The sequence below is a fragment of the Carcharhinus amblyrhynchos genome, chromosome 5 (assembly GCF_965287045.1).
Source record: "Carcharhinus amblyrhynchos chromosome 5, sCarAmb.v2.hapA, whole genome shotgun sequence".
Taxonomy (NCBI): Eukaryota; Metazoa; Chordata; class Chondrichthyes; order Carcharhiniformes; family Carcharhinidae; genus Carcharhinus; species Carcharhinus amblyrhynchos.
Genome location: NC_137328.1, coordinates 93,315,788 through 93,341,680, shown reverse-complemented (window position 1 = coordinate 93,341,680; position 25,893 = coordinate 93,315,788). Strand labels below are relative to the sequence as shown.

Sequence of the window (25,893 nt, the reverse complement as noted above, 5' to 3'; positions counted from 1 at the left end):
CCTCCCCATCTATACCCCTTACCCTAGGGATATTCCAGTCGATGTTTGGGAAATTGAAGTCTCCCATCACGACAACTCTGTTATTAAAACATCTCTCCAGAATCTGTTTCCCTATTTGCACTTCAACTTCCCTGTCACTATTGGGCGGCCTATAGATTACACCCAGCAAAGTTTTTGACCCTTTGCTGTTCCTAACTTCCACCCACAGAGATTCTGTAGACAATCCCTCCACGACATCCTCTTTCTCTGTAGCCATGACACTATCCCTGATCAACAGTGCCACGCCACCACCCCTTCTGCCACCCTCCCTGTCCTTCCTGAAGCACCTGAAGCCTGGCACCTGAAGTACCCAGTCCTGTCCCTGAGACATCCAAGTCTCCGTAATGGCCACCACATCACAATCCCAAACAGCTATCCACGCCCTAAGCTCATCTACCTTATTCACTATACTCCTTGCATTAAAATATATACACTTCAGCATTGTTTATGACATTAACCTTGTGACTGATTTGCTGTATTTATAAAGTGGTGCATCTTTGCTTAGTTTGTCTAATCTATTCGTCATCGACCAACAGTTCAACATAGAACACTACAGCACAGACAGGCCCTTCGGCCCACAAGTTGCGCTGATGATATCCCTATCTACCAGGCCTATCTATAACCCTCAATCTCATTAAATCCCATGTAATCATCCAGAAGTCTGTTAAAAGACTTCAACAAGTTCGCCTCCACCACCACCAACGGCAGCTGATTCTACTCAGTCACCACCCTCTGAGTGAAAAACTTACCCCTGACATCTCCTCTGTACCTACTCCCCAGCACCTTAAACCTGTGTCCTCTCGTAGCGACCATTTCAGCCCTGGGAATAGCCTCTGAGAATCCACCCTATCTATACCTCTCAACATCTTATAAACCTTTATCAGGTCACCTCTCATCCTTCGTCTCTCCAGGGAGAAAAGACCTAGCCCTCTCAACCTATCCTCATAAGGCATGCCACCCAGTCCAGGCAACATCCTTATGTAAATCTCCTCTGCACCCTTTCAATAGCTTCCACATCCTTCTTGTAGTGAGGTGACCAGTCACATTGCTGCAGTTTAGAGTAGGATATATACATAACTTCGAATCAATGCGTAACATGGTATCTAAAAAATAGCTAAATGATCTAAGCTAGTTCTCATATCCTGTGAAACAACAGAAAATTTTCTTGAACAAGTTACTTGAGGTCAAAAAATAGTTCAATGTTATGCTTTTATTTATTTGACTGTGCAGATAAGAATAGAATCTTATCTAACCTCTGGAATTAATTGTTCATTCATTCTCTTGTATGCAAATAATGTGGTCAGAAAGAAATATGTCAGGAATATGCTTCAGATAACAACAGTAAAAGATATATAAGTCAGTAGAGGTGAAATTGGCCTCTGCCAGCAGGGCAAAACAGCTCATAGCAAATTAGCAGACACTTTTCATCAATCTTTATTCCACTGAAGTTCAAAGTTCCTTTGAGGTTGTTTCCTCAGCTCGCTGTTGTCTTTAGTGGATTTGAAATTAAAATGGTCTTTTTGAAATTAAAATGGTCTTTGGTTGTGAACATTGTTGGTAAGGTCAGCATTCGACGCCATCTCTATTGCCCTTGAGAAGGTAGTGATGAGCCGCCGCCTTGAACCTCTGCAGTATATATTCCAGTGTTGTTCAGGAGAAAATTCCTGGTTTTGGAGCCGAGACTGTGAAGGAACAGAGATATATGCCAGAATTTTATCTCCACGCTCGCACCGGAATCAGGGTGGGCATGGCTCAGAGAACGGAATTCCCCATTGGCCTCGGGTGGGATTTTACTAGCCTCGCCTGAGTGTTCCAAGCCAGGATGGTGTGTGATTTGGAGGTGTTACCATGCCTGTGCTGCCCTTCTCTATCTGAGAGTAGAGGTCATCGGTTTGAATCGCGGAATATTTACAGCCAGAAGGAGACTGTTGGCTGAGTGGTCAAATGATGACATGATGATATAGCTATAAAAAAGGTCACGTGTTGGAAATGTGGGAGTTTGCTCTGGGAGCATGAGTAGAATGCAAATATAAAGTAGCTGCTCAGCTAGTAAATAAACCACTGTTATAAGTCCTTATTGTCAGTATTTTGGGAACCCAACCCAATTATAAAGACCATTCAGTTATTGTATCCATGCTGGTGCTCTGCAAGACAATTATTCGCACTTAACTGCATTCAATTCAGAAATTCCCAAATTTGAAGAATAACTTTCTTTTTGGTATTCAAACTGGAATTGGGTTCTGCCCTACTTGGAAAAAAAAATTATTCCCCTTTACCCACTCCAAACCCAAGATACTTGGGAATTGAAATTTGATGGTGCTGTGAAGAAGCCTTGGCAAATTGCTGCAGGGTACCTTGTTTGTGGTACACACTGTTACAATTATGCACTGATAGCAGAGGGAGTGAATGTTTTAAGGTGGGGGATGGGGTGATGATCAGGTGATTGTGTTTTAGAGATGGAGCTGAGCTTCCTGAGGAGCTGCACTCATCCAGGCAAGTGGAAAGTATTCCATCACGCTCCCGACTTGTGCTTTGTAGAAAAGCCTTGGGGAGTCAAATGGAGAGACAGCTTCTGACTTGCTCTTGTAGCCTCAGTATTTATACGGCTGGTTCAATTAAGTTTCTGGTGATTGGTAACCTCGTATGTTGAAGGTGGTGGTTTCGATAATGGTATTGCCATTGATTTGATTTATTATTGTCACATATCAGTATACAGTGAAATGCATTGAATGTCAAGGGAGATGATTAGATTGTCTCGTTCAAGGACAACACGGTGGCACAGTGGTTAGCACTGCTGCCTCACAGCACCATGGATCCGGATTTGATTCTCAGCTTGGGTCACTATCTGTGTGGAGTTTGCACGTTCTTCCCATGTCTGCGTGGGTTTCCTCCATGTGTTCCAGTTTCCTCCCACAGTCCAAAAGACATGTTGATTAGATGTATTAGCCATGTTAAATTGCCCCTTAGTGGCAGGGAGACTAGCTTGGGGAAAAGCATAGGGTTATGGGGATAGAGCCTTGGTGGGATTGCGGTCGGTGTAGATGTGATGGGCTGAATGGCCGCCTTCTGCACTGTAGGAATCTATGATTCTACTCTAAGATGGTCATTGCCTGGCATCTGCATGGTGTGAATGTTCCTTGCCACTTGTCAGCCAAGCCTAATTGTTGTCCAGGTCTAGCAGTACATGGGGACATACTGTTTCAATATCTGTGGAGTTGCAAATTGTACTGAATTCTTTGCAATCATCAGTGAGCATCTTCACTTCTGACCAGGTGGGAAGGAAGGTTATTAGTGAAGCAGCTGAAGATGATTGGACCTCAGATACTACCCTGAGGGACTTGTGCAGTGATGTTCTGGGATTGAGATGATTATACAAGTAATCACAATCTTTATGCTAAGTAGGACTCCAAATAGTAGAGATTTCCCTCGAATCCCATTGATGCCTTTGTGCTAGAGGTTCTTGATGCCAGAATTCTCAAATCAAATACTGCCTTGATGTCAGGCAGTCGCTTTCACTCACCTTTTGAATTCCATTTTTTATGTCCATGTTTGGACAAAGGCTGTAATGAAGTATGGAGCTGAATAGGCCTGGTGGAACCCAAATTCAGTAAAAAGTCTGACAACACCAGGTTTAAGTCCAACCGATTTAGTTGTGTTGTCAGACTTTTTACTGTGTTTACCCCAGTCCAACGCTGGCATATCCACATCGGAACCCAAATTGAGCAGGTTGTTGCTAATTATGTGTTGCTTAATAGCACTGCCAATGACAAGCTCCATCATTTTGCTGATGATTGAGAGTAGACTGATAAGGGCAGCAATTGGTCAGATTGGACTTGTCCTGCTTTTTGTAGACAAGACATACTAAGGCAGTTTTCTACATCATTGGGTAGGTGTCAGTGTTGTAGTTGTACTGGAATAACTTGGCCAAAGATGCAGCTTGTTCTGGAGCACAAGTCTTCAATACTACAGCCAGAATATAAATTATGATAAAATTACTTGGTGTGATTGTACCAATGAAATGACTATTCCATTTTGTCATTTCTCTTGCAAGATTAGGTTCACCTCTTAAATGGAAAATGGTCGAAGTGTGTTTTAAAAACCCTTCCTCAGGCCTTGACTATTTTGTCACTGTTATATTTTGTAGTTCATGACTGCAAAATAATCACACTTCTATATACAGATATTGAAGCTGAGATCTAATGTATTTCTTGTAGATCTCCATGTGCTGTAGAATGATAGTGTTGCTTTAGAACACTGACTAGTTTAGTAGTGAGTGCTGTAACATTCTGGATAACCTTATACAGATAACAATATCGTTCTAAACTCTTCTCAAATAATGTAACAAAACAACAGTCTCAATTCTCCATCAATCTGATTTAACATACAATATGTTCCTGGGGAGAAAATGCACTGCATTTTTGACAAGTATAAAATCATTTCAACATAAGCAATGAAGTAAAATGCTTTAGATTTGAATAGTACACTGCAGTATAAATATTGATGTGACTTTCATTAGCTACATAAGTACACTGGTTCCAATGATCTTTCTGGTTTATTATTCAAATGCATGATGAGTAATGAATATCAAAAGTAAATAGCTGGTATCTTTGTTTCAAGGCCCATGATCATACTGTTCATCATTACTGTTTGAATTGGCTGAGCCGCAAAGGATATAGCTGAGTCTGCTGCAGGTAATGTGGTAACTAAAAAGAGGGAGAAGCATACTTGATCTCATCAGTCTGCCTGCTGCAGATACAACTGTCCATGACAGTATCAGTAGGAGTGACCACTACACATTCTTTGAAGCGACAAAGTCCCATCTTCACATTGAAGATGTCCTCCTTCATATGTGGCACAATCACCATGCTAAATTAGAAAGATTTTGAGGAGATGTCGCAACTCAAGACTGGGCATCCATGAATCATGGTGGGGCATCAGCAGTAGAAACGTACTCAATCACAGCCTTAAGTGCAGCATATCCCCCAATATACATTACCACCAAGCCAGGGGATCAACCTTGGGTCAGTGAAGAGTTCAGGAGGGCATGCCAGGAGCAGCACCTGGCACACTTATAAAAATGAGGTGCCAACCAGGATATATTTGCATGCCAAACAGCATACGATAGAGAGAATTAGTGATCCCATGACCAGAGGAGCTCTATTGTCCTGCCACACCCAGTCACGCATGGTGATGGACAGCTACACAATTTGCTGGAGGAGGAAGTTTCACAAATATCCCTATCCTTAATGATGGGGGAACTCAGCACCCAGTACAAAAGATAATGCTGAAGCATTTGCAACAATCTTCAGCCAAAAATGCTGAGTGGATGATCTATCTCTGCCTCCTCCAAGATCGTGATGTGGGAATGCCGGCGTTGGACTGGCGTAAACACAGTAAAAAGCCTGACAACACCAGGTTTTAGTCCAACCGATTTATTTGATAATACTCACAAGCTTTCGAGGGGACTGCCTCTTCGTCAGGTCAGAGGCAGTCCCCTCGAAAGCTTGTGAGTATTATCAAATAAATCGGTTGGACTAAAACCTGGTGTTGTCAGACTTTTTACTGTCCTCCAAGATCCCCAGGATCACAGATGCCAGACTTCAGCCAAGTTGATTCACGCTACATCAAGAAATTGCTGGAGGCACTGGATATTGCAAAGGCTCTGAGCCCTGACAATATTCCGGCAATTGTACTGAAGACTTATGGTCCAGAACATGTCGTGCCACTAATCAAGCTGTTCCAGTACAGCTGCAACACTGGCATCTACCTGACAATATGGAAAATTGCCCAGGTACGTTCTGTTCACACAAAGTAGAACAAATCCACCCTGCCCAATTACTGCCCCATCAGTCCACTTTCGATCATCAATAAAGTAATGGAAGGGGTCATCAGCCGTGCTTAGTTAGCAATTACCTGCTAACTGATCCTCAGTTTTGGTTCTACCAAGGTCACTCGCTCCTGACATCATTAGAGCCTTGGTTTAAAATGAGCAAAAGATCTGATCTCGAGAAGTGAGGTGAGAGTGACTGCCCTTAACATTAAAGCAGCATCTGATTGAGTGCAGCATCAAGGAGTCTGAATAAGAATGAAGTCAGTGGGAGTCGGGGGCAAAACCCTCCACTGGTTGGAAGATAATTGTGATTGTTGGAGGTCAGTCATTTCAGCTCAAGGGTTCACTGTAAGAGTTCCTCAGGGCAGTGTCCTAGGCCCAACCATCTTCGTGTGCTTTGTCAATGACCTTCCTTCATCATAAGGTCAGAAGTACAAATGGTCACTGACAATTGTACAATATTCAGCACTGTTTGTGATTCCTCAGATACTGAAGCCTTGCATGTCTAATTGCAGCAAGACCTGGACAGTATAAAGATTAAGTTGACAAGTTACATTGATGCCACACAAGTGACAGGCAATGACCATCTCTAACAAGAGAGCAATCTAACCATCATCCCTTGACATTCAGTGGCATTACCATTGCTAACTTCCAGACTTATCCACATCAGGAGAGTTACCATTGACAAGAAACTGAACTAGACTAGCCGTATAAATACTGTAGCTACAACAGCAGGTCAAAGGCTAGGAATTCTGCAGTGAGTAACTCACCACCTGACTCTCCATAGCCTGACCATCTATACTAAGGCGCAAATCAGGAGTATGATTCAATACTCAACACTTAGGCAGCACAGTGGTTAGTACTGCTACCTCCCAGCGCCAGGGACCCAGTTTGATTTCCAGCTTAGGTTACTGTCTGTGCGGAGTTTTCACATTCTCCCTGTGTCTGCGTGGGTTTCCTCCGGGTGCTCTGGTTTCCTCTCACAGTCCAAAAAGATATGCTGGTTAAGTCTATTGGCCATGCTAAATTCTCCCTCGGTGTATCCGAACAGATGCCGGAGTGTGGCGACTACAGAATTTTCACAGTAAATTTGTTGCAGTGTTAATGTAAGCCTACTTGTGACTATTAAATAAACTTTAATAAATTACCTTTATTTTTGCCTGGAACACCAGCTCGAACACCATTCAAGAAATTCAACGCCATCCAGGACAAAGTAGTGCACTTGATTGGCACCCCATCACAAGCATTCAGTCCCACCATCATTGACGCACAGTGGCATCAATGTGTACCTTCTTCAAGATGCACTGAGGGAACTCACTAAAACTCCTTAGAGACAACGCCACTGCAAACTCACGACCATTTAGAAGGACAAGGGTAGCAGATGCATGGGAACACTGGGAAATTCCCCTCCATCCTGTCACTAGCAAGGGCAGGGTCTGGGTCAGTGGGTGAGGGGCCCAATACTAGCAAGGATGGGTGTGGTGTGGAGGGATGGGTGGGGCTGACTCAGACATTTAGTGATGGGATGGATGTTGTCCTTCTGGGGCAAAGAGTTGGCGGTTTTCTTTATGTCTACAGGGGCTCACGGTGTCAATATGGGAGGAAAAGGGACCTTCAACTTAACTTTTCTTATCTTTGAGGAGCTGGTTTTGCTAGCATCCTTTGGACCTGCACATCTCTTTGCCAGTGGTAATCTCCCAAGCTCCAAAAAAATTGACTAAATTTTGGATGTGGATCATGCTGACCCACCTATCGGAATTCTCACCACTTTTCCCATCGGAATCAACACTTGATCATTTTTTCAGGAGAATTCAGCCTGATAGGTCATCTGTGTAAATTGTGCTGATATAATTACATTGTCCTTGGTTAAAATGCTGAGGATGTGAAAATGAAAGAAAGGAAGGGAGAGAGGATGAGAAGAAAGGATAATGTGCAGTAAGGAGGAAAGAATGGAAGGAGAATATGACAGGAGGAAAAAGAAGAAGTTGTAGAATTGAGTGTGAGGAGGGGTGGAGAGACAAAATGGTCATAGAGGTTTACAGCATGGGAATAGGCCCTTTGGCCCAACTTGTCCTTGCTGCCCCTTTTTTAACCATTAAGTTAGTCCCAATTGCCCGTGTTTGGCCCATAATCCCTTTACATCCATCTTTTTAAAAGACAAAATTGTACCTGCCTCTACTACTACCTCTGGCAGCTCATTCCAGACACTCACCACCCACTGTAGACTCAAGTAGAACTTGCATTGATTAAGTAAATTCAACATAAATTCAGTGATAAAGGTTGATTTGGAAATTCTGTGGTAAGTGTGTTTCTGCATCATGGCATGAGTAACTATTGTTACAGATGGGAAAGATAACTGAAACTTGCCAATCTTCCATGCCTTCTGTTATTGTAAGTGTGATTTTTTTAATATAAGGTTATCATGTGTGTTCCCAGACTCCCATTAGTATGCAATCAATCTTAAAAATCACCAGCAGCAGACTTTCATGGATTCAAACTAGGAGAATTGTTTATTCTGATTATCACCTTGGAAAGTCTATCACTACCTCAATCTCACATGGCACACCCAGGAAAGATACAATTAAAGACGATAGTTCACCTGTACAAGTATTATAAGCAAACAGAATGGTAAGCAGTTTGTGTCTTTGAGAGTCCAGTGATGGAGGGAGCTTTTCCCACTCTGGAGTTGTAGTTCAGGAAAATTTAGATGGCTGGGGTCAGATCCAGATTAACTGCAGAATTCCTTCAAAGGAAGGGGTGTTCAGCAGGTCCTGTAGACAGACACTGGTGACTGTGTTAGTCGGAGATCTAATTTCATTACAGTCGAACTCTGAGCTTTTCAGAAACAGGATGGAGGAGGCTTTTTGAAAGACTTTTCAGCCTTACAGTTTTTAAAAGGCAGGAGGCCACAGCCTTTCTGGACAGCCGTGGTATTGTTCTTGTTGGTCTGCTGACAGCCCAGGGTGTTGGAATAAAACATTTTGTGTCAGTTTCAAGTACATGATGAAGAATGGCCATTGATACTCAATAGAAGGCAAGTGGCCTTTCAGTGGTAAAAATTTGGTTTCATTCACATAGGCAAAGGCCATTAACATTCAATAGAAGATAATTGGTGGTTTTTCACACTTCCTTTCTGGATTGTCTTGAAGCTTTAGTTCAGTTAAGAGGCTATGTTTAGAATAATTCTTAATTTTTTTTTCTGTCTCCTTCCCTGGCTCATTCATTGCAGCCTCACCCCACCTTCCTCCTACACACCATTCTCTTTACCTCCTTCTCACCTCCTGCTACAACCCTTCCATCTTGCTTTTTCCTCTCAGTCTTTCCTTCTCCATCTGCCTCTGCACACGAAGGGTGAGGGTTTTCAGTGACTGACGTACTGTTTCGTGGAAGGGTGGGGTGGGACAGGGAGGTCATAGAACATTGAGTGGATTGATTATTGGTTAAATAGGAGAGAATAGTGGGGGTTTAAAGGCCACTGAAATCATCCAGCATCACAGTTTGTCTTTAACAGAAGCCCCAAATATAGCTAGCTCCTTTACCCACCACACCATAAACACCTCATGTCCAAAAGAAAAGAAAAGCAAGAGAAGCAGCAGACATGTATAGAAACAAAAAGAAGAGTTGAGTCAAGAAATACAAGAGGAGAGAGAATGAATGACTAAGGGAAGGTCGAAATAACCACAAGGTGATTTCAGATAAGAGGGACCAGGTTTTCTGATCAAATGATTGGTTGGGCTCCAAAACGTTTCTGAAAAGAATTATTCTCAAGATTCTTGAGTGAAAAGCAGTGAAAATAATAGTAACACGTTCAGCAATTTTTTTTAATTGTCATGAATCCTGCATTGTTCCACATCATCCAATCTAACCAAGTACAGAATAGGGATACTTCCAAAACAAATAAAAGTGTTCTAAGTTAGTCTGTAAATACCTTTTAGTGTTAGTCCCAGGGTAGTTAATACTGAAAAGTGGAAAGCAGTTTGTATTTGAGGAACGTGGGTTGAACAACAAAGGTTATTTGCAATTGTATAGCCAAAACTTAAAAAAAATGAAAATAGGAAGTGCTGGAAAAACTCAGCTGGTCTGACAGCATCGGTGGAGAGAGAAACAGAGTTAATGCTGTGATTCCAATGTGATTCTTCTTTGGGGTTCCAGTTCTTCATTATCATTTCAAATCGCCAGCATTCGCAGTATGTTATTTTGATTATGGTTGCTAGAAATCTGAAATTAAAATGAAAGATGCTGGAAATACTCAGTTAGTCAGTCAGTATCTGTGAAAAGAGAAACAAATTTAACATTTTAGGTCAATTATATTTTGCCACAACTTAAAATGTTACTGGTGGAATAAGGTTTAAGCAATGACAGCAATGTTGGGAGAGAGGAAAGAACAAAGGAAAGTCCTGTGATTGGTTAAGATTAAGTAACAGTAACAATGCTGATGCAAGGTAAAAAGATTTGGCAATGGATAAGAAACAAAAGATGGATCGGCAGGAGGTGTAAATGAGATTAGCAGGGTCATTGCCAACAGCTGCTGCCTGAAAAGATAGGGCAGAGGATACAATTGTGGAACTGGGTGTTGAGTCCTGAAGGCTGTAAAGTGCTGAATTGAAATAATGAAATACCGTTTCTTGAGGTTGTGTCGACCTTAATTGGAACAGTATAGGAAGCCTAGGTCAGAGTGGGAGTAGAGCTTGGAATCGTGTTTGCAGACTGAATGAAGGAGTTCCATCAAATCAGTTCCTGTTTTATCTTCCCAGCGTAGAGATGACCCCATTGCAAGCTGCAAATATGGTCCACTAAATGTAATGAATTGAAAGAAGAATTGAAATTTCAGCCAACTTCTCATCAGTGGCCTTAAGAAGCCTCTTAATCACCTTAAGAAACCTCTTAATCACCTTAACAAGTTACTCGCCACCTGTGGGCAGATAGCTCTGCCCCCAATTTGCCTCAAGGAAGATGGCTCGGACATTGTGACAGTAAGCCAGCGTGCTGGCCAACAATGCAAACTTACACACCCCCTCGCCTCAGCTGTGCCTCCATTTTGGGATGAAAATCCTTTCCATCAGCAAACATAAAACAGGGAAACTGTTAGAGGTATATCTGTAACCTTAACTGGGAGTATGTACAAAATGAATATATTAAACATATTGTAGATAAAGATGATACAACTCTGCCATTTCTTGTATGTCCATAATACTGTCTGTCACATTTCAAGAGCTCTCTTTCTCAAATGTAAATTCTTCACAGTTGATTAGCTCTAAATTTGCATTTCTCAGCAAGTTGTGTTAGATGTGAGGTTTGATAGCAGTTTAACATTTCTGTTTGTGAAGGAAGATAAGGATTGTAATATATTGGGTGACATTCCTTAAACAATCTCATCCATTGTAGCTTGGAAGGTATTTGGAGGAGATTTCACACCACAGGACAGCTTTGCGCAAGAGTATATATAACCCCATGTGCTTCTTCTTCATGCAATAGTAGTAACTCTGAATCCATGTTGAGCTGTGGGTAAGCATGAGGCAAATCTATACATCTGAATAGCTTGGATCTTACAAACTCTGCATATAAATCTTGGGAGGTCAGTAATGGATGCTGCTCTTCATCTGCTACCTCATTGATTATGGCTTTGTAGTCTCCACATATGGCTGAAATTTATACTGAAGTGTAATACTTCCCCGCAATATTAAAGTCAGTGGCAAGCCTGCCTCTACCTGGCTTGCTCAGCAGCAATTAACAGCCATTGGGCCTTTAATTGGCCCGCATCAGCACTTCCCTTGGAAAACTGTCAGCCAATCGGAGAGATGGGAGCCATCTTTTCTCACCAGTGCTACCAAGAGCCAATGGCCATTACTAAAATTGCAGGCAATTCCAAAGCTGATGGAGACCAGACTTTAAGATAAGTCTGGAGCCTTACTAGGCCTCTGCTGACAGGTTCTGGTGACGAGGGTGCAGGGGAAGGGGAAATCCACCCTAGGGGACTGATGGAATTGGATTTATCTTGGGGGACAGCCTCTTATGCCACCTGACGGACTGGACGCTTGGACTTTTTTGCTCCTCACTATTTTAATGACTTGGGCTTGGGAGTCAGAATATTAATACTTGTAAATGCCACTTATGAAAATGATAAACTCTGAAGAATAAGCAAATTCTGGGAAATGTGGACATGTTAATGGATTCCAAAAAAAATTAAATTTCATGTAATAAATGTGAAATAATATATTTTGGGAGGGAACATTAGGAGAACAAATATACATCAAATGGTATAACTTTTAAGAGCAGCAGAGGAGTGAAAAAATTTGAGGTACAAATATACAAAGCTTTAAAAGTGGAACAAATTGATCAAGCTGTATTTTATACATGTACAATGAGAAATTACAAAATAATTTGGATGAAATATGTATGAAGGTAAAACCACTTTAGATGGAATCTGTTAGAGGTCTTTGAGGAGGTAACAAGGAAGTTAGATAAAGGAGAACCAATGGCCATGATTTATTTAGATTTCCAGAAGGCTTTTGACAAGATATCACATAGGAGACTGTTAAATGAGTTAAGAGCCCATGGTGTTAAGGATAAGACCCTGGCATGGATAGAGGATTGACTGACTGGCAGAAGGCACAGAGTGGGGATAAAGGGATCTTTTTCAGGATGGCAGCCAGTGAGTAGTTGAGTGCCTCAAGGGTCAGTGCTGGGACCACAATTTTTCACAATATACATTAATGATTTGGAGGAAGGAACTGAAGGCATTATTGCTAAGTTTGCAGATGGTACAAAGATATGTAGGGAATAGATAGTATTGAGAAAGCAGGAGAACTTGGACAGGTTAGGAGAGTGGGCAAAGAAGTGGCAGATGGAATACAATGTGGAAAAGTGTGAGGTTATGCACTTTGGAAGGAGGAATAGAGGTATAGACTATTTTCTAAATGGGAAAATACTTAGGAAGTCAGAAACACAAAGGGACTTGGGAGTCATTGTTCAACATTCTCTGTAGGTTAACATGCAGGTTCAGTCGGCAGTTAGGAAGGCAAATGCAATGTTAGCATTTATGTTGAGAGGGCTCGAATACAAGAGCAGGAATGAGTGTACTTCTGACGCTGTGTAAGATTCTGGTCAGACCCCATTTGCAGTATTGTGAGCAGTATTGGGCCCCATTTCTAAGAAAGGATGTGCTGGTCTTGGAAAGGGTCTAGAAGAGGTTCACAAGAATGATCTCTGAAATGAAGAGCTTATTGTATGAGAAACAGTTGCAGATTTTGGGTCTGTACTCGTCGGAGTTTAGAAGGATGAGGGGGGATCTTATTGAAACCTACAGGATACTGCAAGGCCTGGATAGAGTGGACGTGGAGACGATGTTTCCACTAGTAGTAAAAACTAGAACCAGAACCACAACTTCAGACTAAAGGGATGATCCTTTAAAACAGAGATGAGGAGGAATTTCTTCAGCTAGAGACTGGTGAATCTGTGGAACTCTTTGCCACAGAAGGTTGTAGAGGCCAGGTCATTGACTGTCTTTAAGACAGTGATAGATAGTTTCGTGATTAATAAGGGGGGTCAGGAATTATGGGGAAAAGGCAGGAGAATGGGGATGAGAAAGATATCAGTCAGCTATGATTGAATGGTGGAGCAGATTTGATGAACTTTGTGACACACAAGTTCCATAAATGGTGTTCAAATAGATGAGGATGAAAATAAGAAAGCAACAAACCCAATTAAACTTGTTCAAATGCTGCACAACAGCAGTCAACAAAGCAAATAAAATATTTAACTATGTAAAAAACACAATACATCAGTGAATTCATTCTGAAACTGCATAGTACTCGACCATGAGCACATTATCAATTCTTGTTGCTGCAACAAAGGAGATGTTAATGGTGAAAATCTCCAACTTTGCCCACAACTGGGATTCTCTGGTGCCACTGCAATGAATGGGGGTTTTGGCTGAGTAGCAAATTCTCCATTCTCGCTGACAGTGGGGAATGGGACAAACAGTATCCAAGAGTCCCACACAGAAACTCAAAGCAGAGAAGAGCCAAGAGACTGTTCGTAACCCAGATTTTAATCTTGTGCGCTTGGCAGGGATGGGCTAGTGATTAAAATGACAGCTGCGTACTTCTCACTCTTCATCTGAAGCATTTGCGCTCATTGCCATTTTAATTGCTGATATTGGGGTCTTCAATTAATTCTTTATACTCCTCATTAATATTTAAATTTCTGGGTCTGGTGACTTTATTGAGACCCAGCATAATCTTTATTGCTGAACAAGGTAATTCCCTATGCTGCAACTACCGGTAAAACCTGGTGGAAGGAGGGGCGTGGCCAAAGTCCAGTCAGGTTGATATCTTAAATTTTTTAAAGCTTTCTTATGGGCTGGATGGAACAGAAATGAACCTCCAGGCTTTCACAAACGAAACTTTGTGTCTTCCCAGCCTCTGGCTGTGATTGTCCCTGGACTCTCTCCCAGCCCCCACACTGCATTGAACCCAGTGCCATGGAAAATCCCCTCCAGTTCTAAATAGTGGCCCCTGCTGTTCCTTGCTTCTGCTCAAGCAGGAGAATCCTAGGTCATTCAAATAAAGCTCTGAAGTTAAATCCTTTTCTTAAAAAAAATTGCTTTAAAAATATTTCTTGGATATATTTAAAAATGGTACCTCGATAAAGTTTGATTAATACAGCTGAAAATGGGTTTGGCACAAAATAAAGTTTTAAGTCACAGTATTAATTCACCACCTCTGGGTAGCCTGATTTTAAATAACAGAAAATTGACTTTTAAAAAATGATGCAGAACTATTTTCTAGCCGGATTGGGGTTCAATCGTCAGATCTTTAAATATGAAAACAAATTATCTAAACTTTTTAAGCCATCCATGCACCCAAAATATAGTTTAATTTTTGGAGCCTTCTCAGAGGTCTGCAAGAAAGCACAATTAGTGGAAGCCCTTAATAGTTATTAATTCGCTCCGAGAGTATGGCCAGTTTTGAATGGCCTGTTTTAGGCCTGATGCTTTTAGAAGTAGCCCAAAAGATCACAGAATTTCCTGTTATGCTGAATATTTAAAATTTTGCAATTTCTTGTGTTGTTTACATTGATAATTAGGCTGAGAACATATGACAATAGAGTAGAAATTGCTGGCCCTTGACAATGTTCAATTTTGCATCAGAATTCACGAATTGCATTGAAAGTATTTGAGATTCAGTGTGTGAAAAGGGATGTTATCAAATCACATCTGTATTCAGAATATTGACAAAAGCTTTGCATTTACCTTTCTTACTGTAATGCCAACCCGCAGTTCATGAGCTTTATTCTCTGTTGGTAGGCATTCAAATAGGGCTGTTGTCAAAGCATACCTATTAATTTAATCCAAACTGTGTAAGTTTTAATATTTATCTTTGGGTATAGCACTTTTCAAGCATTACTGCACAGTTAGATGTATATAAGGGGATCTTCATTAGTGTAAGTAATTATTTCATTTTATAGAAAAAATCTTAAAACATATTGCTCAACAGTAAGTTACCTAATAACCTTGTGAGGTTAGAAGAGTGAGGGAAAGTTAGAACACATTGGGTGAAATTCTCCCAAAAAATTCGAAGTGTTGCATTTGTGCAAAAATTGGAGTAATTCAGTGGGAGTTCACACTAGAAACACTGCAATGCGGAGGTCATTCAGCGTGGTGGGACAGGAAGAATGCCCCATGATGTTTGCAATATGGATAGCTTCTAGGATAATAGGCTTTAGAATTTTGTTGTCACTGTCTGTAAGTCCACTATTATGTTGATCTGATAGTATGTAAAGATGGGCATTTTGGTGTTGTGTGCTCCAGTTTGATCTTAATGTTCAATCAATCAATTTCCCACCTCAACTACAGTTGGACATAATTCTGTTGTATATGGAAATTGAATTGATGAGAGCTAATATAAGTTTCCTGCTGGGGATATGGCCATCTTTATTTCTTGAATAGAACTTAACTTATATAAACAAAAGTCCCTCATTTTCAGATGCTACTGAGAAATTCTTTCTTTCTGATTCCATTGTTGTTTTCTCTGGTTAATGAAGTTCATGACCTTTGTCCTATTACTGGAAATGGGAGATATTATAGTTTGTAGACCTGAATGATTATGAGCCAGATATCTTGCTCTTGACCTTGCTGAAACATGAGTCTTCATAGGGAAGGAAGCCGTTGGTGGGTTTCCACTAGTGGATTTCCACTAAGTGCCCAATTTACGAAGCAGACCACAAGTTGCAGTGTAGGTGCTGGACCTTGACAGTGATGGTGGAAAGGTTGTGGTTATAATATTCTCAGTCTCATCATGTTACCACAACATATTTGCACACTTATGCTGAGGTACAGAAACATTAACTTTTTTGATAGACATCTTACTGTGAGCTACATCTCACCATCAGGTTGGGCAAGAGAGAGCAAAATCACATGATATTGCATCACTCTATATGATGATGTCTACCATAGTGTCTCATCAGTGTATCTCACAGTTAAAATTAACCCCTTTTACTACTTATAAGCCCTGCTGCAGGGAGGCCACCTCCAGGGAGCTGGTGGACTTTCCACTCATGGAAAAGTTCCTGTGACACTGCAAGAAGGCTCCTAATTGGTACCCTAACCTCCCTAATTTGCTGCCTGCCTCCATGTTCCTCTTACCAGCCTGACCCTGATAAGAGTCCCTGGTGGTGGGAATTCATCAGGGAGCCATCCCTAATTATGCATCCCCCTCTTTTCCTGCCCCCAGCCCCAACTCCACGCTCACCTCCAACCCCCAGGAACTCCCAGGGCCAGGAAAATCAAATCCTTAGTGAAAGGCACTGGTGTTTTAAAAAAAACTGAAAAATATTTTTATTCTGGATTAAAGATTGAGAGTGGATTTCATGCAGCAGTTTAAACTGGTACAAGTTGTAGAAATGATTCAGAATAACACTTCAGGTGAAACAATGAAAACACAGGAAGGAGACTAACGTAACATGTGATCAATAGCAGAATAGATTTCTGGAGAGATGCAAAGGTTAAAACAGTGGTGTCCTTTGTAGCTGGACATCGAGGACGATTGGGGTTGTAGTTCTTTCCTGTAGGGTGAGCTGGGATGGACGCATTTGCCTTTCTTATCTATATATATCTTGTGATCTTGGACGCGGCTTGAAATACCATCCCTAAGAATGAAAAAAAATTGCACATGCACTTGCCTATGTAATTAAACATTTTTTAAGTGACATAAAACATGTTATACAATAGAATTAGAATGCAAAATTGATTTCAATTATGACGGAGCTCTTTATAATGAATCTCTTTCCCGCCTTGTTACTTATGCAATCTATCATCTCGTCAGTTGCAAGAAGTAATTTATCATTTCCATCATAACTTAGAAATAGATCACGAATCATGGTTTCTCACAGTGTATTTCATTCGTAGTATTCATCAAGTAAGTATTATCTTAATTTTAAGAGTGAATTTTATAAATCAGCCCTCCATAATGCCATCTGGTCTCAGTAGTGATATCAAGTCCACAAAGTCTATTTTTTTACATAAAGGTGATAACATTTTCAAAAATTGAGTCGCTACAGGAAGTGCCAATCAGAGAGCATAGAAAGAGCCCTAATCCAAACCAGAGGAGAGCTAAGCAGTCTGTTATCAGCAAGCACAGAAAAATGGCTCAGCTAGACCAGACCTAAATACTGTGAACAGGATGATGAACTGTGAAAGCTTCTTGCATGCACCTTGCATAAATAGGCCCAAGGCAAAGAAATTGCAATAGTCAGGAAAACGGATGGCAAATGCTCCTCTGATTTTTATGATGATCAACTGAGAATTCGCAGACTTCTGCAATGTCTTATATGCCTCAGAATCCTGGGCCCCTTGAAAGGAATCGGATCAATAGCTCAACAACTTCCCATGCTACTTCCATTATTTCACTGAGACTGATTCAAAGTTTTTGGATTCCCCAATCTTTTTGGAGAGACCCACATGGAGATAAAAGACTTATAACCTGGAAGATCTTGAGATCCAACATGTTCACTACGAAGCTTTATCCGTCAGTAACTGAGTCACACAGTTGGTGACGTTTCCAAATTTGCATTATCAGTCTGTGCTTGTTTAGCTCTTCTCAGCTGAGAAGTGCCCACTCTGAAGTATACTAACATTAGTTGGGATTCCTTTTGATCCCTGTATCTTCTGCCCAGTATTTGGATGTTATCAGAGGGTAGGATCAAGCTGAACAGTGATGACCCACAGTTGAACACCCACTAGTACTCCCAGCCTAATTATGATATTATGCTCATTTTTAAATGTTTTACTATATTTTAAACATTGAAAATTGTGGACTGAATTTTTAGGATGGCAGAGACTGGACCCTACTATGCAGAGAGTTGACAGGGAAGACATCCTGCCAACTCCAACAGATCTGCTGCCGTTTTACACTGTAAATGAATGTTGATTGGCAGCAAGCTGGACCTCCATTCTCATTTGGATGATGTCTGGCCTTTTGGCTGACAGCTTTCCAGCCCCTCCAGGCACAGCGCTGCACTGGCCAGAAGAGGCACTGCAGCGACTTGCCTGGGACTGTTGGGACATGGAGGCCAGGTAAGTAGCAGGAATCTCAGGGAGGTTTCAAAGATGGCAATTCGCTGGATGTGGGGGGGCAGGTGGTGGAGGTCCTTGAGGGCAGGTGCATCCAGAAGGAGCTTCAGATGGAGGTGCACGCCCCACCTTCTTACCCAATATTGAAGATTTTAAACTTTTTTTATTTTCCTCTGATCTATCCGGTGCCCAACAGCCTACAAATTGAGGCTGGGTGGGAAAAGATCCTTAAGTAACTATTAAGTGGCCACTTAATACAGACAAGTATGACTTCTATCCAAGGCCCTGCCTGCCCCATCATAAAGGTACTGCCAGGACAGGGCAGGCAGGGAATCCCATACATGCAACTTTACGCTTCACTTCCTCCCCATCTTTTAAACCTGTCAGGGAGATTGTAAAATTCAAGCCTGTGAATATCTTGTTACTCCTTAGTTCCTTTATGTGTATCAATCAATGTGAACAGCTTTAAATTTCTCTCTTACATTTCATTTACTCTTTGCCTGCCCAATTACAAAATTGATCTAGATCAGTCTATTTTTTTTCCAAACAGTTGCTGAACTTCGGACCTCATTCGTGGCTGGCCTTCTCTGGTACTGATGCAGTGAATAGAGTTTTGGCTGCAATGCCAAATTCTCCAATCTCACTTGCATCAAGGCAGGCACAGATGAGATCGCAGAATCCTGCCCACAGGCCCTGATTTTACCAGCACGTGTGTCCTAAAATCAGGGTTGACAAGGCTCACAGAATGGCATTCTCTGTTGGCCTTGGGTGCAATCTTACAAACCTTGGGTGGGCGTGCCGGTAAAATTCCAGCCACTGTCTGTATTACACTCCCTCATTCAATGTTGTCAGCAATTACTAACAGTTTATATTTAAGTTTTGAATCCAGGATTATTGCTGCTCACGATGAACATCACAATTCGAGCACTGATCTGTCCAGGACTTCACTCTATGCCAACCTTCAATTCGCTAAGTCCCACCCCCAAATTTTCCTCCCCTCTGTTTGATATTTCGTATTACTTCTAAACTGGCTTACTACCTCCAAAAATTTCAGTTAGATGTCCATCAAATGTGACATTTGTCAAACACTTCCTGCATGTCCGACCATAGTATCAGAATTCTGTTCGTGTTGCCCATTAATCTACAAGGCTACAAACCATATTGTATGGACACAATAGAGCAAATAGCCTCTTTTCATGCTGTATATTTCTATGATTCAAATTTGAAGAGGTTTGTTGTGAAGGATCCTTTACTTCAAAATCAATTATAGATATTTTTCACTAAATATTATGTAGGAATACCCTGCTCATCTTTCTGCTGGTTACTTACTGACAGATGAATGTACTCTCTTCTTCTTTATAAGACATGATTTCAATCTGGGAATCATAGTCAGCACATTTATGACCCAAGCACGCATCTTGACTATACTGATAAGATTGATAGGAAGTCTCAGACTAAACTCTTGATATAACAGGGGCAATACCTCCTAATCTTTGAGGCATAGGACATTCTGTAGAATTATTTCCTAAAATGCAGTCTTCCAGCATAAAGTGTGTCCGTCCTGAAGTTGAAGCTTCACCCCATTCACCCTGTATCACCTAGGCTTTAATGACATACTGCTATTGCGCTCCCCCCCACATCCCAACCAAAACAATTGATTGAATTGAAAATATGTGGTGATATCTACCTTCAGAAATTAGCTGGAGATATTCTGTGATATATCAGCCCTATTTCCCATCTGCCAAAACAGTGAACTTTCATACTTTGGCAAGCAAAAGGTATTATTGAAATGTGGCCACTTGCAACCCACAGGATAGTATTTTGGCTTTTAAGAGGCGGTGAACTCTGAAAAAGATGCATTCAGTTACTTCCAAATTTGCCAATACCTCAAGAGTTTCAGTTTTACCAGACTAATTACAACTTGTCATTAAACATAACTTCTGTGTACAGCAGAATATAAGAGGACACTTTCACAACAATACACCTGACGTGCTGAATGTTACACTGGCTGTTACCTTCACGGATACCCCAACCTTTCACTCCAGTAGTTGTATTGCGCAATTGGAAATGTTATTTTGTGACTATGGTAGATAGTGTGATATCTGGTAAAATGCTCAGTTGTGCAAATTTAATAAATGATTTAGATGGCACACATTGTTAGCAAAACCAGTCATTCATAGTAAAGAAGATTGGCCTGTTTTTCAAATAAGCAGCTGGATTTTTAAATGTAGTTATGTTATTGGTATGTCTGTGTAAACGCTTGATACACATAGAAGTTATATTTAGATTTGTTTTTGTCATAAGTTTAATTGATTCAGAGTATGTGTTATTTTATTCTTTACACTTAGGAAGTATGCCAATTCCTTGTTACAGGATGTAATGACACAGGAGTTGCCTTTCTTTTCAGAGTGCAGCTGCAGCTCCCAGTCCAGTGCTAGGAAACATTCCCCCAGGAGACGGAATGCCAGTAGGCCCGGTACCACCGGGATTCTTCCAGGTAATAAGAGACTTAAGCAATAGGAAAAGGCTTTTCTTATGACTAAATGATTTCCAAAATAAGAATAAGAGAGCTGTGCGGAATCCCTCTAAATTATCACTGAAAAATATAATCTACTTGAAGCAGATGGTTGACGCCGAAACGCCTAGGATTACATGCATGAATCTGGGTGAGCTTTTATAAGGTTTAAATTAAACCAAGACACATTGAATTGTACATCTCCATTTGTTGATAATCACTTTAATTTTTTTTTGTTTTTGAAGGAAATGTAACCCCTAAATTGGGAATATTAACGGTAGAATTTCTGATGCTGCTACTGTAAACAAAAATGTCCCTTCAAACCAAAGTTCTATTTTACTAACCCTGTTAGTGTTGCCATTTTGCAAATGTGGTACACTGATTAGATTGCAAACAGTCATCCCTGCCCATTTGTAACTGAACCTGGCTTCATGGGCAGCGTAGTGAAGGACGTCATTTCCCATTAACATCTGTCACTTTGACTGAGCTGACAGGAATTTCTTTTAGCTTAATTCATTAACTATTCACATGCAAAATGAAAAATTAATTCAAATACGATAAACATTCAGCTTATTGAAGATGCATTAAGCTTTGTATCTTAAAAAAATCCCCAAGAAACTGCCCTCTAAAGTTACTATCACTGAACCATGCTGACCAGCAATCTTCCAGCTTCAATCTCTGTTATTTGCTGACTAAGCTGAGCTTTACTATGGCAACCTTACAGGTTACAACATTATCATTGAATTAATAGGAAAAGATCAGCCATAATTGCTACTCCTCTGTAGTGTACAGTGACCTATATTGGGCGTGCATGTTCTGGGGAAGTCCACTGTCCTAGGATAACTGCAACATTGTCCTCCAGGGCTGGCCTCTGGGCCTGGAAAAAGGAAAGTCTGAAGATATGAGCTGTGGGGGTCTCTTTTTCCTGTTGCACAAAATTGAGCTTACTTCTGGACACCTCTTCAGATGGCTTAAATCTCAAAAATGATGACTTTCTGCATTCAGTACCTATTGTTCATAAAAGGAAAACTAAGGGAGAGAGCAATTTTCAGCAATATCATTTCTGGACATATTTATTTGGTGCTCCTCACTAAAGAAGGGGACATAGCACATTTTCAGATTGCATAAAGCAAATGTTTTTTTCAGCTCCAGCAGTTGAGGGTTTTTACCTGAATCACCTGGGAGACAATGCTTCATGTTCTCTACTCAAAAATAATAAAGCATAAACATGCATAATTAAAACAGTGAAAATTGATGTAAAAACAATATTATAAAATGGGTAGCCTAGATTACATATTCCTGGACCTGAATTGATGCCATATTTATCAAGGGTAAAGAGATGCCATGTGCCAAGGCTGGTAGATCCTTATTGTAGGTTCTTTCTCAGAATTTCCGTGTTCTTTGGGCTTCACCATTTATTTTTTGTCTGGTTTATTTGCTGTGCAGAGAGTTTTGTGGCAAATTAGCTTATTTCTCTGGGAAACGATCCATCGAATTGCTTTCTTTTATTCAACTAAAACCGGCAGCATCCATTACCAATCATTCATACTAATTATGCAGTGCTCAGTTTTGCAATTTAATCTGTGAGAGAAAATAGCAAATGAAAGTTTTTTTCACTGTTGTTGCTAGAAGTGAAAAAGGAAAGAAGGAAAAATTACACTATATCACTAATGATGTGCAATAAATTTCACTCAGGCTTAATGTATTATTTAAATTTAAAATATTCAGAATTTAACAGAAGGCCTATTTTTATTTTCAACCTTACTTTGGATTGTTATCATTGCAGGTCAGAATGGCCTGCACTGAATAAAACTCCCCCCAGGGTTTATACTAAGAGCTGCCCGAGTCAGCTCATGCACCAGAAGATGCTAAATTACCTACCCACGCATGCGCGGAGTCTTGATTTCCAGCTAATATCAGCAGGAGGCTCTCATTCAACACAGTCTGATGCAAAAGGTCTTGCTTCATAGCCCCAGACATCTCCAAAGGGAAAAGCCCAGAGATTTTGCTATGATATGGAGGTCAAAATAGATAAATTCTCAGCATTTTATACAGTTGCGTTGCTACTGATCTGTAGGTTTGTAAATAAAATGACAAATTCGGCCTAAATTGGACCCTTGACTGATCTATTTCACATCCCCCATCTTCAGACCCCCACAACATTTTAAAATTCACAAACCATAGGTGAGCATGTTACCAACAGGATTTAACCATGTTTATCAATTCACCTTAGATTTGTTTTAATGTTCTTGTATTTCATAATTATTAAAATAATATGTATGCTTTGTAATTGAATAAGGACTTTGACTTTTCATTGCAGATTTCCAATGTAGTTTTGCCACCAAAAAAATCCTCTCAAAATAGGTTAATATTTACATTCACAGCTTAATATAGTAAAATTTAGAATGTGTTTGTATCTGGCTCCTTATAGTTTAGTGGAGTGTTATTGCCTCCTAGTGGAAGGTGATCTTCCAGTTAGTGTACAGACAGAAACTAGTACAGCAGCTCGTAAGATTGTGATATTCAGCACAATACATTTATTTCTTCCCATCAAGTCAATAAACTATTCTCAGATAATGTTTTTGGTATTTTTCCTTCCTTCACGTTGTCCAAGCAACCAATATTCAATATATTGTAATCAAGATTCAATTCAATATATCTAACGTTCCTAATTAACATTTACATTTAGTGAGCTCCCCGGCCATAAGTGTTATGGGGATGGGGGATATGTTTGCTTTATGACAGGCATCCATTTTATATACAGGGCAAAGCAGACATGTGTGCACATGATATTTGTGCAAGTATTTGCATGCAATTGTTTTGTTTGCTCTGTACTCTTGAATACTTTTTGAATAGGACTGGTAATTATCTTGCTCACAGCAGCACAGGATTCCCTCCTGTTGTTCAGGTTTCTTATATAAAGCATAATTTCAAGCTAAGAAGGTGGATAGGAAACTTCCTACAAAGCACAATTTGAATATTTGCACATGGCACAAAACTTGTAAGTATTGTGACCTGTGAAGAGGGTAATGGTGAACTTCAAGTGGAAATAGACAGGCTGACTGAATGGGCGGACGGGTGGCAGAAGAAATTTAATGCAGAGAAATATGAAGTAATTCATTTTTGCAGAAAGAACAATGAGAGGCATTAAAAAAATAAAGCATACAATTCTAAAGGGGATGCAGGAACAGAGGGACTTGAGGGTAATTTGCATAAATCACTGAAGGTGGAATCCTGAGGTTTTTTAATAGGGGAATTGAGTACAAAAGCAAGGGGATTATGATAAACCTGAATCAAATACTGGTTTGGCCTTAACTGGAGTATTATGTCCATTTCTTAAATTGTACCCATTAGTCGAAGGATCAAGGATCAGAGGACATCTATTTTAGGTCATTGGCAAAGAACAATGGCGACATGAGGACAGTGAATAATTAGGATCTGAAATGCACTGCCTGAAATTGAAGTGAAAGCACATTCAATCAAGGCCTGAAAAAGAGAATTGGATAACGAAAGTGTAGGGTGATGGGGACGAAGTAGGGGAGTGGAACAAGGTGACTTGCTTTTGCAGAGAGCTGGCATGGACATGGTGGGCTGAATGGCCTTTTCCTCTGTTGTAACCATTCTTTGATTCAAAGGCAGCAATAGTAAGGAATTGATTGAGAGTAAAAGAGGAAACTTCCCCCCTCATTATCTTTGAGAAAATGCTAAACTTTGACTTAACTCTTTCTGGTTGGTGCAGGAGGGATATAGAATTTTTCATTTTAAGAAATAATAGATTATTAATGAATATACTACTATTCTCTGATGAAGTATATTGTTACATCTGCATGTTGCTGTATGCATTAGAACCTTGTATAACATCCCAGTTTAAAGGATAGCCCAATAATAACCACCATTTTGATGTATCCCTACTTGAATTCAGTGAATAAACATCTATTTCTTTTCACTTTCATTAATAAATTACCTATTCCCAATGTGATATGAGTGATATTATGCAATTTGAAAAATGACTGCTGCAATAATAATTTAAATGTCCCATGAAAGAGGGCGAAAGTGAACTGGTTACAAGGAAATCGTATACTATTTTGCCATGACTGTAAGAATAAACGTGGGTTTCCAGGTGCTGGGTGCTTGACAGCATCAGTCCCAAGTAACTGGGTACAATATAAATGACAGGTCTATATGTGAGCAAGGAAATTGTACCTGCTAGTTTGTATATGGGTATTTTGAAAGAAACTGAAAAGGAGGAATGGTACATGTCCTGGCTAGAATAAATTATATGATTGCCAGCAACCTTGGGCACTAAGAAATACTTTCCACCATGCATTAAATGAATGTTCAGATGTAATGAATATTTAGCATGCCAAACTGGTGTTCATTATATGTGGGGTTGACACTACTTTGAATGTGTGAAACAGCAGAATTATTAAATTATGCAATAGCAGTATGTAGTTTAATATAATTTATTTAAATGAGCAGAAATATGTTTAGACCTTGCTATTCACTTTTTTCTCCCCATTAAGGAATATTTTTGTTCCCACCATTCATTTACCCTGAGCTATGCACCATTATATGGCTGAGGGCCTGTTTGTATCTCTCTTCTTAATTCCTATGTGTAGCTTGGGGAATCACAGCAGTTGATTTGGGTGGCTTACCCTTGTGATGTGCAACCTGCTATGTTGGAAATCATAGCTATGAGACCATGTACTATTATTCATCATTCACAACAGTGCAAATAAACTACATGTAATTATGTAATAATTTAATTCAGTTGAGAATAATTTTAGAACAGCACACCCTTGACTACTGCTGATCCTATGCTAAACTGAGGTTATTTAAGTTTGGATGTGTTGTCAAGTAAATCAGTGAGCCTATAGGATTTGTCACTCATTAGTATTGAAATAGAGTCAAGCTTGCCTGGTGAAAAGGAGGAGGCAA

The 25,893-nt window shown here is 40.3% G+C and overlaps 1 protein-coding gene across 7 annotated transcripts in view; it reads left to right on the top strand.

Annotated features, from left to right (window-relative positions):
* Nucleotides 1-25,893, top strand: part of LOC145343183 (single-stranded DNA-binding protein 2) — a 406,347-nt gene that overhangs the window by 295,848 nt on the left and 84,606 nt on the right. For 4 of the 7 annotated variants that reach the window (XM_080189191.1, XM_080189189.1, XM_080189187.1 and 1 more), the window contains exon 5: nt 20,848-20,937. The exons of the other annotated variants lie outside the window; for them this stretch is intronic. In XM_080189191.1, coding sequence (XP_080045317.1) covers nt 20,848-20,937 — 90 coding nt within the window. The remainder of the gene's footprint in view (nt 1-20,847; nt 20,938-25,893) is intronic. 7 annotated transcript variants of the gene reach the window in all.